Source organism: Gasterosteus aculeatus, chromosome 16 (genome assembly GCF_964276395.1).
Source record: "Gasterosteus aculeatus chromosome 16, fGasAcu3.hap1.1, whole genome shotgun sequence".
NCBI classification, from domain to species: Eukaryota; Metazoa; Chordata; class Actinopteri; order Perciformes; family Gasterosteidae; genus Gasterosteus; species Gasterosteus aculeatus.
Window position 1 is genome coordinate 9,001,711 of NC_135704.1, and position 12,726 is coordinate 9,014,436.

A 12,726-nucleotide genomic window follows, 5' to 3' on the forward strand; every position below is an offset into this window, starting at 1 on the left:
GTAATAGCCTGCAGTTAGTCCTTCATCCAGGTGAGTGGTGTAATGAAACTAAGTACATTTACTCAGGTACTGCACTTGAGTTACTTAAGCTGAGTATTTCCACTTTAGGTCACATGATACTTCTACTCAACAATACCGCATCTTAGAAAGTAATATTGTCCTTTTTACACCACTACATTTATTGACATTTACTTTGCAGTTATTAATCAGTTGATAAATGAGGTTGTATTATTCAAGTTTAAGACACAGAAGTCTATTACGTAGTTGAAAGAAACTTCACCTTTACCAACTAACAATTATGCATCAAGTAAACATCTTTATTTGGGGATTTAAGTATATTTCAAGAAGTTTTATTGAAAATATAAGAATTTTACTTATAAGAGAGTATTTCTTTGCATGTGGTATTTTTACTTTACCATGATCATTTTTTAATAAACATTGTATAAAAACAATTGATTAATCTTTCAGTTAAGTTCCAGTGTCACTCAGAAATAGCCCCATCTTCTAGGTTTGTCCAACCAGAAGGGATTAGGGGGATACTAATGACATGTGCATTTCATCACATAGTAAAATACAGAGATATACAAATATATTTCATAGAAAACAAATAGAACACGCTTCACTTCGAATCAAAGAAGAGTTACCGTTCTATTTTTACTGGAAAACCTAAACAACTCATTTGCCTTTCATTTTACTTAAAATCTGATCACCAAAGTGATTGTATACAACATTCCTTACTGTACACTGTGGCTGTTTTGCCACACAATTCTTTTATAGCAGTATTCAGCTATTGAGATAAAGAGTGCAAAGCAATACAGTATTTAAGTTAAAAAAACATTAAAATAATCTTAATCTCCCACAATCAAAGTTACACGTTATTCATAGATGGTGTGCGGTTCTTCATTCCATGATTCTAGGAGTTGCTAATCCAGTCGTTGCGATGGCTCTCCTCCATCAATGTCCACATTAGAAAGAACCTGTTCAAGGATCTCATCGATTACACTGCACTCATAATTCACCTGGCCCAGGTCCAGAGCCGGCACATAGGAGACCAGAAGACGCCCGACGTTGTGCCTGAGCTCGATTAATCTGAAAGGAGGAGAGAAAAGCAAAAAACTGTGATTCACATCATTGCGTTTCAGGGTTGCCGAGTTCCTTGACGGCTTTTGTCAAATTAATCCATGCTCTGTGAAGGGAGGGTGGTTCTCCAATAATCCAACCTTCTGGATGTATCGGACACAGAATTTGTGTCCGACTGTGCCGTCAATCCGGTTTCCTCTGGATCCGTTTGTACCGTAGAATCCGTGGCTGTGTGTGGAGTTGTGCTCCTCACTGGAGCCTCGTCCGTCTCCCGCTGCCGTTCCACAGCTGAGATTTCCTGGTAGTCACTTTCCATTTGCAGGCGGTCCACCTGATGGCATAGCAGATCCCCCAGGAGAGAATAAAATGAGGGAGGGTAAGTAGGTCAGCACAAGAAGATATATTTAGAGAGTAAATTATAAATAAGATAAGAGTCATATATATAGACACATACAATACCAGTCAATAGCTGGGAGACATTTCCTCATTCAATCCTAAACTTTTGACTGGTATTGTATATATATATTTCAATTAAAAATAAATAATGTGGTTGCATAAGTGTGCATGTATGTCTATAATATATATATATATATATATACTTTTTCTGGGCTTTGTCAACAATAAAAAGGAATGAATGAAAGAGCATATATATATATATATATATATATATATATACATATATATATATATATATATATATATATATATCCTTTTTCTGGGCTTTGTCAACAATAAAAAGGAATGAATGAAAGAGCATATATATATATATATATTTCAATTAAAAATAAATAATGTGGTTGCATAAGTGTGCATGTATGTCTATAATATATATATCCTTTTTCTGGGCTTTGTCAACAATAAAAAGGAATGAATGAAAGAGCATTACCGCTCTTTAACTGTAAGCTAAGACACTGACCTTTGCGCGCAGCTCATCCCTCTCCTTTGTTATTTCATCCACTTCTCTCATCAGGCGGTCAACATGCAGCGCCACCTCATCGCTGTCCTCTTCACACGCGCCAACACTCGGATTGCTCTCAGCAGATCTTGATGAAATCTCTTTTTTAATCAGTTCATCGATTTTCTGATTGGCCATCTCAAACAGAGCTTTGAAGTCCGTCCCCCCCTCCGTTCCCTCCGTCTGGGTGGCCTGGTGACAACACGCCTTCTTTACATTGACCGGAGTCGGGCGCTGCAGACTTTTCTGCATGTCTTGCAGTTGGAAGGAGAGTTTTTGGACCTGCTCTTGAAAGGGGTCTCTCTCTCCAGCTGTAGCCTGCATCGGCTCTACAAGCTGGTCCTGCGCCTCAGGGACATTGGCATAGTGAAGTGGAGATTGATTCTCATCATATGCATTCGCACGAGAAGGTCCCCCAACTTTGTCACTATCCGCACTGTGTGTCATTCTGTTCTGCAAGTCCTGGGTTGCTGCGTTTGCACTGTGAGCGTCTCCAATGTTCTCAAGCTTCACTTGTCTTTGCTCGACAGTGGACACACCGATGTCCACATTTAAACTTTGCCGTCCACCTGTCTCAGTGGATGTGCTGTGGCACGGTCTCTCCTCCTCTTCGGTCTTAACTTGCTCCTCTTCTTCCACCTTTACTTTGGGTCCTTCTGTCTGGGTGGTGCTGCTGGCCACCTCTAGAGGGAGTGCTGGGGTGGGACTGGTTCCTACAGCTGCAACACTCGTCTGTGGAGCGTCATCATCGTTGCACTCCCAAAGGATGCTCACATCATCATCATCATCATCACTTTGCTCTGGCTCCATCTTGACTTGCATCAAACCATAGGCTGGCTTTTTCACTTTGGGGGTACTAGTGCTTTCCAAGATGAAAATGTCCTCATCGGTATCATCATCATCATCATCATCATCATCTTCATTAATTAACACTGATGGGGCGCTCTGGACGCTCATATTGAGTAATGTGGACGTATCCGAGTTCCCATTGATTTTTTTTTTTTTGAGAGTTGTTTCTGGTGTAGCTGGTTGTGTTATTTTCCTCCTACAAAGCATAAACAGCAAAATTAATATGATTCTCAAAGTGAAAAGGATATATTTAAGCTAAAAAACACAACACAACATCTTACTTGGGTGCTATCAATGAGCATACATCAGAAATGACTGGAAGACCACTGGAGGGGCTGTAAGCTAGAGAAACAAAAAAAATACATTCAGAATTTCATTACATTCTCTGTCGCGTGCACACACAGACACACACACACACACACATTACCAGCTGGTGAGAGGGGAGGAGATCTAAATAGAGCCCCCCTTGCAGCGCCCCTTGCAGCTCCTCGTGCAACTCGTCGTGCAGCGCCCCGTGGTGTTACCAAGTTAAACCGACTCGTCAGGGAGGTGGAGGGGGAACGGACAGTCTGTCAACAAGCAAAACAAAAAGAAAGATTGGAGTAGAAAAGCTTTAGTAAATCCCAACGTGGAAACTCACTTACAACTTGATCAACTCATACAGACAAACGATACAGGATTACTGTTCAGCATAAAAAGTGTTAACATCATTAACAGCTGAAAGAGGTTGCATCTAAAAACACATCTACCGGTAAATGTGTTCAAACAAAAGGATATGCTTTTTAGGAAATACTAATAATCCTACAACATATTCCCATCCTGCTATTTATTAACTAGAATAATAATCTTTAACAAGCATGGACTTTGGTCACCATGACTCCCAACCTGCAGACGTCTATGGGCTTCTTTTTTCCTCTCGAGGATAGCCAACCGTTCTTCCTCATGCTTTTTGGCCTCCTCCAACTATGAAAATAAAATTTTCAAAACACACGATCAATCATGGTATGCTGGTATGCTTTTTTGAATCATAAACCTTACCATCAGGAAACAGCAGGTGATTCACAGGAAAGAACTGCTTTTACCTTTAGTCTTTTCTCCTCTTCAGCCTTTCTCTTTTCCTTCTCTCTGTAAAAAATCATTACCACCGGGAAATCTAAATCACGTCCCTTCATTTATTATGATGAAGTTAAATTGTTGGGCTTTTGGCAGCTTAATAAAAAAATACATATACATTCACTTTCATTCAGAGGCAAAGTTGTGGGGGGGTGTTGAAGTGAAACGGGACTCACTGTTGTTTATAGGTCTTGCAGTATGGTTGCTCATCTTCAGAGTCCTCAGCCTCCTCTTCCACCTGGCAGCTCCTGGGAGGGAAAAATAGATTAAATGTATAAGTAAGTAGAAATACATCTGAGCATTTATTTTTGATTCTGTTCATGGTGCCTTTGTGTATTCCTTCCCCTCCTGTCCTCAGTAACCTCAGTCTATATATAATATAGAATCATGGCCAGTTGTTGTGAACTCATCTGAACTAGCCACAAAATTGGACCTGATAGAAACTTTAACTTTAACAGGACATTGTGTTTAGATAAATGTGATCATCATCAGACACTTAAACACATATAAATGTGTTTAAGTGTCTGATGATGATCACATTTATCTTTGGATGGAGAAAGACTTAAATTACTAAATACTTTAGTTTGTCGTTTTAACAAAAACAGATCTGCATTGGTGTAGTTCATCGCAGCAGATTACAAACAGATCTTTCCGGTAACTGTGCTCACCTGAACTGAGGATCCGGGTTCATGTGGCAGAACCATTCATCCGGCAGCATTTTGCAGTCGATCCCGTCCGGGAGTTTGCGCCAGCGCAAACATTCCTGGCACTGCACCCAGTTCTGGTCTGGGCGCTTCCTGAGGACATAGATGTAGACGAGTATCAGAGCATGTGGGCAGCTCACACACATATGTGTGGAGAATGCAAAATGTCAGCCACTGCAAAATGTACTAACAAGGTATCTTCCACTGGCGTGGTGGAATTTGGATTCTCTGTTTTTCTCCTGTGGCACATCTCCTTCCAGTACTCCTCCAGCTTGGTCCCCAAATTGGTCATAGTTTTCCTGTGCCGAGAAATGTAGACTTCTGCATTAGTGGCCATGCGCTGGGAAATAATCAAAATGTTGTTTGTGTGCAAGTTTTGAGCTGCAACTAAATTAGACATTAATCAGCATGATGTGACCAGAACAGAATTTAGCATTGGTGCCGTTACCTGTACTTATCGGTTTCATTAAAGCTCTGTTTGTTGTGCGTAGGTTCCAGGAACCAACAGTCTATGACCCCAATGACCCCGACACCTTTGTTGTTGGCCTGCAGAAAGCAACAGTCCAGAAACAGAAACACTGGTAAAACTCTGTGACAATGTGTGCACTCAACAAACACACTCATCGGAGCAACACAATCACCTTGAGCTGGCAGCCAATGCGCTCGTAGCCTCTGATGAGCCGGTTCTTGTAATACATCATCATGCCATACTGGTCCTTACTTTTGGTGTTGTAGCCAAAAGTAATGGGAATAGGTTTGTGCTGCTGAAATAATAGCTAAGGAAAACCCAAGCAACACTTCCTGCACACACGCACACAAAACGTGCCAAATGAAACTGAAATCATAGTCAGTCTGCGATGAAAGGATACAAGGAAAGTGGGCTTGTACTGGTCCTTTTTGCAGAAGGCGAGACTCTTAGCGATGAGCTGGGTGATCACTTTTTGACCGCGAATGATGATCTGCATCCTCGGCTTTTGGTACAGAATACTGCAATAGGCCTACATCCATTTAAAGAAACAACCATCAATTATTAAAACATGCAACTGGTAAACCAATATAAAGAGAAGTTTAAATATATCACAGCTTTTTTTCTGACGGAGAGGACACAGATTACAGCGCATGTTTTAGGGTTGTTAAATCCTTTGTTCGTTTGATTAACATTGTAGAGTTGAAGGCTTGTAAAATGATTGCTGCGGTATAATTCAATCACTAAGAACCACACAAACACACATTACGGCTGCTTACCCGCAGTGAGTTTAAACTCTCGGGGATGTTTGAGTTGGCCGTGACTGGATGCTGCGCGCCGTTCGTTTCCTCGTGCACAACGGGTGGTATTCGGATGTCGTAGCGGTCCGTCTCAAAATCAAACTCTGTGGGCCTGGTGGATGTCCTGTTGAGACACATAAACAGGTCTTACAGTCTTTGGCTTGTCTGGTCTCCTTGACGCTCACATCGATTAGTCTTGAACAGTGAACATAAAACATGCATTTGGAGGGAGGAACTACGGACGGACTTGCAGAGATTCCAGATGATGATCCGTGTGCCCGTTGACCTGGCGGACCAGTTGGTGCTGATGGCGTTGACCTCAACAAGCAGATCTTTCTCTGTCTTGAAAGGGGAATACTCCAGGATGTCCTCCAGACTGGATTTGTGCTCCTCTCTTACGACGAGTGAAGCCAAAGTTAAGGACAACTTGCCTTGAAAAACAAGGGTGTGCTTTTCTAAAACATGTCAAACGACTTCGACTTCCGTCCGGCCCACGTGAAATACTAGCAATAAACAAACAACTACAAAAAGGACTTGTATCACACAAATATGTCTCATACAAACTCTTTGGGTGTCCATCAGATTTCTCTATTACTTCCCTGGATGCTTCTTGTAACCAATTTCATTTATTTACATGACGCGGAATGCTTTAATGCAGCAGATGAAGGATATAGTTGTTCTTCTTCCCTTTATCAAAGCAGACGATAGGAACACTTATTTGGTTGGCACCAATCTGTTTCAGGTAGTTTTGAGAGAGCATCCCGACGCAGGAAACCTTCTCCGACTTTGAAAACACGATGGCGTCCTTGCCGAGACGCATGGATCCAGACTTGAAACCGTTGCCATACATACCGATTGGGGTCACTCTTTTCACAGCAACCTTATCGCTGTACCCAAAGCTGGAGCGGGAAAATGGCTTTGTTATTCATCATCGGTACACGATTCATGTCATGGTTCGCACACCGATGCAACATTGCGTACAACAGGCACTTAAAAAAAGGTTTAAGCAATGGTCATTATGTTTACAGTGCATTGACAATGTCATTTCCAAATGAAGGTGGCAGTACCTGAGCATCTTAAGCATCGTTGCATCGTCTAGGCCATTACCATTATCCATGAAGCTGAGGCACTCTTGTCCTCCGACCACAATCTTATCGATCCAGAACTGTTTGGCGCTGACATCTGGATCGTAGGCATTGTCTGTTAAAATAAACAATTCAGGGAGAAATTAAAGAATTAAATTCTCAGGGAGAAATTAAATTAAATTCACAAAAGAATCTCAAACTCTGGCGTTTATTGTTCACACTGTTCTAGTACATGGAGCACCTTCTACTGAGCTCCAGATGTTATATCAAAAAAGGAGAAAAGATGGAGAATTAAAACTTTGAATGAACTCAATAAATACCGTATTATTTTACAACGACAAAGAGGGCAATGAGTTGACATTTGCATTGTAATAAAAAAAAAAGACCCCCTGCACAAGGAGCTTCTAAAGCTCATCATGAGTCTAACCGTGTAAAACAACCGTAACAAAACCACGGTGTCATCTCTGTGAACGTATAAATATGTATTTGTATAAATACGCCTGCAATGCTCTCAAATTAAAGACACACCTCCTCAGACTGTAGGTCTTTAATTGTACTTATAATGGCTCTTATCTATAGCCAGTTATTTGATGAAAATTGCACTTTCTTGTTTCTTGTTCTTCTGAGTTTGTATCCTAATGGTTGAAATGCACTTATTGTAAGTCGCTTTGGATAAAAGCGCCATGTAAATGACATGTAATGTCATGTAATCACGGAGAAGAAGTTTGTCCATGTTGCAGACGTCTTTTAGTTCTGTTGCACTTTGTGTTCTCTAACATGAACTTTGTGACTTCTTTTCTGTAATGGAAATGGATCAATCCATTAAGCCTAGTTTATGCTTTAAAAGACCCCCTTGCGTGTCCCTTACGTGCCTTTTCACACCTCCTTGCGTGCGTCGACCCATTTTTCTAGGCTTGCGTCGCTTTCGAAGCCTCTCGCAGCGCACCAGGCTGCGATTGGTCCGCTAACTACGTCCTTTACGGAGTCTCACATTTCCGCTTTCATAGCACAATACCGATATTATTAAAATGAAGAATGTTTACGAGAGAACGGAGCAGATTGAAGAGCTTTTGTCAGAATAAATCCGTAAATATGACCACTTATACAAGCCATCATTGGCGGACTATAAGGACGCGCGGATGGCCTCTGATTCATGGGGGGAGATCTCCACAAACGTCTGTTTGCCAGTCGAGGGGAACAAAGTTGTGGAGGAAAATACGGGACAAATGTGTCCGTGATGAAAAGCAGCAGTGGCGATGAACGGGGCAATAAAGTCTCTGATAAATAAATAAACCAGCCTTTAATCCATCAATCCCTCTAGCTCTCTGTCAAACAGCTCCTCCAGCGGTGACACTGAGTGTGGGGGAGGAGGTTTGGGGGTCAAAGGGTACATTCCTTTAACATCCTGTTGAAGCTTCTGGTGCAGGGCTGTCCTTTAGGACAACACAAACAAACCTCTCTGGTGTGTGTTTGTCAGGTCACGCTGCTCCTGTAAGGGAGAAGGAACAATCCGTCCCCTTTCAGCTGAATGGAGTCGTTGGACGTCTGTCTGTACTTATGGCTTGTGTTTGATGATTTGTGTTTATTATTGTTGTCCTATATGCTAGAAGTCAGTAATAAATACTTAATCACCCACAAGTTTAAGGTACTTTGGATTTCAGAGGAGGTCATTATCCACCAACTTCCACCACATAAATCTGTATTCAACGGAAATACATTAATCTCAGTCACATTTGAATGCACTCAAGTGTCGGTGCTAGTTTAATTTGCTCAATAGGATTGTGGTTAAGCCATCGAGGACACCCAACCCTGTAAATAAACCAGGGACATGCTCATCAGCAAATATTATAGTAAGAGCGCCTCTTTCACATGCAAACAAGGCGCGTGGTGATGACTCACCTATGAGCTCGGCTATGGCGCTGAAGGGCCAGGTGTGGCTGGTGGAATTGGAATGAAGAAACTTGGGACAAAGCTGCACAGGAACAAATCAAGAGGGAGAAAAGTAGTTATCAAAGTGGCCTTCTGTTCATTCATCGACTGTTAACCCTAAAGCTATTACAAAGACCCCCCCCCCCCCACTCCTTGACCCCCCCATTGATCATGGCTGCAGACAGAAGGCACCGGAGTTTAAAGCAGTTTAAAATGCCTCGCCGTGACACGCAGCCAAATGACGAGTAAACTCACAGACGCGTTTAACCACCATCAGCAAACTCACAATAACATGGAATGAGATGGCTCATTCCCTAAAAGGCCCCTGGAAAGCCCACTGCCAGATGGACGCACAGGTACTGCTTCCGGATCCATATTCAAATGTCATGCAGAATAGTTTATTCAAAACGGTCAGTGTGGCTGTGTTTGAGTGCTTGAATTCACACTTTATGTATTGGTACATGTTTATGCATTTGTTATTAAACAATATCTTAAAAACTGTACTTGTCTGTGGATTAGAACGTTATCAAAAATGAGCCATGTTGGAATCTACAGTAATATTTGGTTAATTTAATTCAATACAATCCCAAAAGAGGGAGAAATACACAATAAAATATACAGTCATATTGAAGGGAACCGTTCCAGTATCTTTTCGCCTGTCTGAACATGGACGTTTTAGGAGTAGTCGTTGGGGTTTCACACATCGAACCTTCACATTTAATCTACGAGCACCGAGGGAGTGTGAACCGAACCGGCAGAGGCCTCGTGATTTACAACACACACAGATATCACATATCATGTGTGCAAATAAAATAATAGTTCATTGTTTCTGGTTTTCTGAAAAGTATATTTCATAATATTCAGTTTCCTAGATGCCGTGTGCATTTGGGTGTCACAGTCCTACCAATATAATAAAGCATGCAGGGAATTTACATCGATGAGGACTGTATATAAGAGAAAACTCCAGAGTTACTTACCTGAGTCACAACACCTATATGTTCATGCTTGGAAAATGATTGTGTCTTTTTATATTAATAGAAATACGGGAAGTCAAGCAGCACTCCAAGCAGCCCTTCTGCTAGGAGTGGCTTCATGCACACATATACTTTTGCATACGGAAGCTAAAGTGGTCTGCGCGGACAAAACGAACAGTGATGACTTCAATAAGATATTTTGCGTATGTTTTGAATGTAAGGCTGTAAAGCAGAGTAAACGAAAGAGAAACCTTCGCAGGACGCATTGAGCGCGGTGCACATACTTTAAAGTACTACATTAAACTTGTTCGTACGTTTCGCTGTTACACATGTGTAACCCTTGTTAAAAACACATACGTGCGATTTGCGTTTGTAAAGTGAATTTAGAGTGTCAGACATTTCTGCCAGGCAGCAATAATATATTACACACCGTTCTCTCGCCGTTAAACCCGCTGCAGAGAGACCGCAGCGGGTCTAACGTGACGTCACAAACAAGCCAAACAACACGTATCCAACCGTCCACCGGGACGTATGACGTAACATGTCGCAACTTAAATAACGAGTACGTTGTCCTCACCATGCAGAGCGGGACTCCGCGGTCCGTCAGCGCCGCCATCTTTCACCCAAACGCGGGCGCTGGTTTGGAGAGATTGACGTGGAGAGAAGCGGAGAGAAGCGGAGAGAAGCGGAGAGAAACGGGAAACCGCGGAGCCGCTTAGGTTTCGGTATCGCTCCCTTCATCTGTTCGGGGCGCGGCTTGGCTGCTTTATGACACAGCGGCGCATACACAAATAAATAAATAAAGAAAGGAGGTTTGACTTTAGAGTTGAACGTCTAAACGTAAGTTCCGGTGATCTTCCGCGTGGTGCGCGCTGTTGGGCTCCGTCCCGTTTCTCTCCCCCCCCATCCCTAAACCCTGAAGGAAGGAAGTGGTTGAGCGGGAGAGTCCGAGAGGACTTTAAATGGTGAGAATGGGAATGGGACAGCACTTTGCTGCCACATGCCAAGTCACCATCATTAATTACATATTGATGATTTATGTAATACACCACGTGTGTATTAACTGGCAACTAGTGCTGTAGTGGTAAAATTAGAGGTGGGTAAACTCTGAATTTTGTGATCATACGGACCTCGACGCGATGCGAAGCAACGCAACACAAAGCATCGCGACTCTTGTAAGGCTGTCCTGGCTATATTGCATTATGTTATCAGTAAAAGTCATATACAATCAATGACAATGAATACATGTGTATGAACAACGTAAGTTAAAGGAACACTCATAAATAGCCCATACAGCATGTTTTTTTCACGTTGAGAACTGACTTGTTTTCTAATCTACGCGTCACCAGGCGTTTTTCTTGTCCTTTTACCGTGCACGACCAGCGAACACAGAGCGCGCGACTACTACCCCCCCCGTCGGTCGTTCCGCCCGCAACGATTACTACACCCCGCCCCCCCCCGTCGGACCTTCTCGACCGGTCCGCGAAATATTGTCTGACATGAAACCGGTCCGTGAGGTAACAAAGGTTGGGGACCACTGGGCTGATCCACAACGTGTGTTTACACACCTCCTGGATCCTGATTGGTCGCTGCTGCAGCCGCAAGGCACTGATTGGATGCTCACAGACCGTAATACAGCGCAGATGAACATGATTCAGACTACGGCGTTTATATGTTCAACAATAGGAAACGTAGTCTTAGCTGTTTTAAAATTACACCAATTTTATTTCGGATTATTCCAACGGAAGAATACAAGGCGCAGGGAACTTTGAGGTGCGTAAACGCTATTTATAGGTGCGTAAACGCTATTTCCAAAATTCCAGAGGTGCGTAAACGGCGTTTACGTGCGTTTACCCTCCACTACAGCCCTGCTGGCAACCGTTTGACTTTCACATCGATCGATGTTTTCCCAGTCATCCCGCTTTGTGTTTCTGGCGAAAGAAATAATAACAGAATTAATAACTAAGTGACGATGCATTCATCCCCCATACAACAAAACCACCACAGGTTGAACACGGCACAATGACACAATTAAATAATCCAAAAATATGAAACCGTATGTTAGTGTTCACAACACAGTCAGTCCGGTCTGTGTAGTGTTGTGCCCTCTCTCTCACTCACCCGTGGTAAAACGCTTTCTGATAACAGTTATATGACTGCTCATCCTTCCTAAACGGTGTTGGGCCTTTGCAATAAAAGGTCACAGACAAGTGTGTGTTTCTGAGAACAGTTACGTGACGGGTCAGCATTCCTACAACGGCGTTGGTACCTGCAATAAAAGGCCACATGCAGTTGTGGTCAAAAGTTTACATACACCGGTAAAGAACATAATGTCGTGGCTCTCTTGAGTTTCCAGTTATTTCTACAAGTCTGATTTTTCTCTGATAGAGTGATTGGAACAGATACTTCTTTGTCACAAAAAAAAATTCATGAAGTTTGGTTTCACTTTTATGACTGTATTATGGGTTAACAGAAAAAGTGATCAAATCTGCTGGGTCAAAAATATACATACAGCAGTGCTAATATTTGGTCCCTTGGCCATTTTCACTTCAATTAGGCGCTTTTGGTAGCAATCGACAAGCTTCTGGTTGAATCTTTGACCGCTCCTCTTGACAGAATTGGTGCAGTTCAGTTAAATTTGATGGCTTTCTGACATGGACTTGTTTCTTCAGCATTGTCCACATGTTCCCAATGGGATTTAAGTCAGGACTTTGGGAAGGCCATTGTAAAACCCTAATTCTAGCCTAATTTAGCCATTCTATTACCACTTT

At 42.3% G+C, this 12,726-nt stretch overlaps 1 protein-coding gene across 5 annotated transcripts; it reads right to left on the reverse strand.

Annotated features, from left to right (window-relative positions):
- Positions 1-296: 296 nt before the first annotated feature.
- On the reverse strand, positions 297-10,876 carry morc3a (MORC family CW-type zinc finger 3a). 5 transcript variants are annotated; one of them, XM_040201698.2, is made up of 19 exons: positions 10,533-10,876; positions 8,952-9,024; positions 7,035-7,167; positions 6,640-6,866; positions 6,215-6,371; positions 5,947-6,091; positions 5,571-5,699; positions 5,343-5,465; positions 5,150-5,247; positions 4,893-5,000; positions 4,666-4,794; positions 4,174-4,245; positions 3,967-4,009; positions 3,770-3,847; positions 3,312-3,453; positions 3,166-3,226; positions 1,997-3,080; positions 1,221-1,411; positions 297-1,089 (listed from the first exon to the last, which is right to left on the reverse strand). In XM_040201698.2, exons 1-19 carry the CDS (start codon positions 10,569-10,571, stop codon positions 924-926), a joined length of 3,198 nt encoding a protein of 1,065 aa, XP_040057632.2. In that variant the 5' UTR covers positions 10,572-10,876; the 3' UTR covers positions 297-923. The 5 variants fall into 5 exon arrangements, 4 of the variants coding, with proteins under 4 accessions (XP_040057632.2, XP_077946467.1, XP_040057633.2 ...); XM_078090341.1 differs by having other exon boundaries at positions 5,343-5,462; positions 10,533-10,855; XR_013452987.1 differs by lacking the exon at positions 3,967-4,009 and having other exon boundaries at positions 5,343-5,462; positions 10,533-10,855.
- Between the last annotated feature and the right edge of the window lie 1,850 nt (positions 10,877-12,726).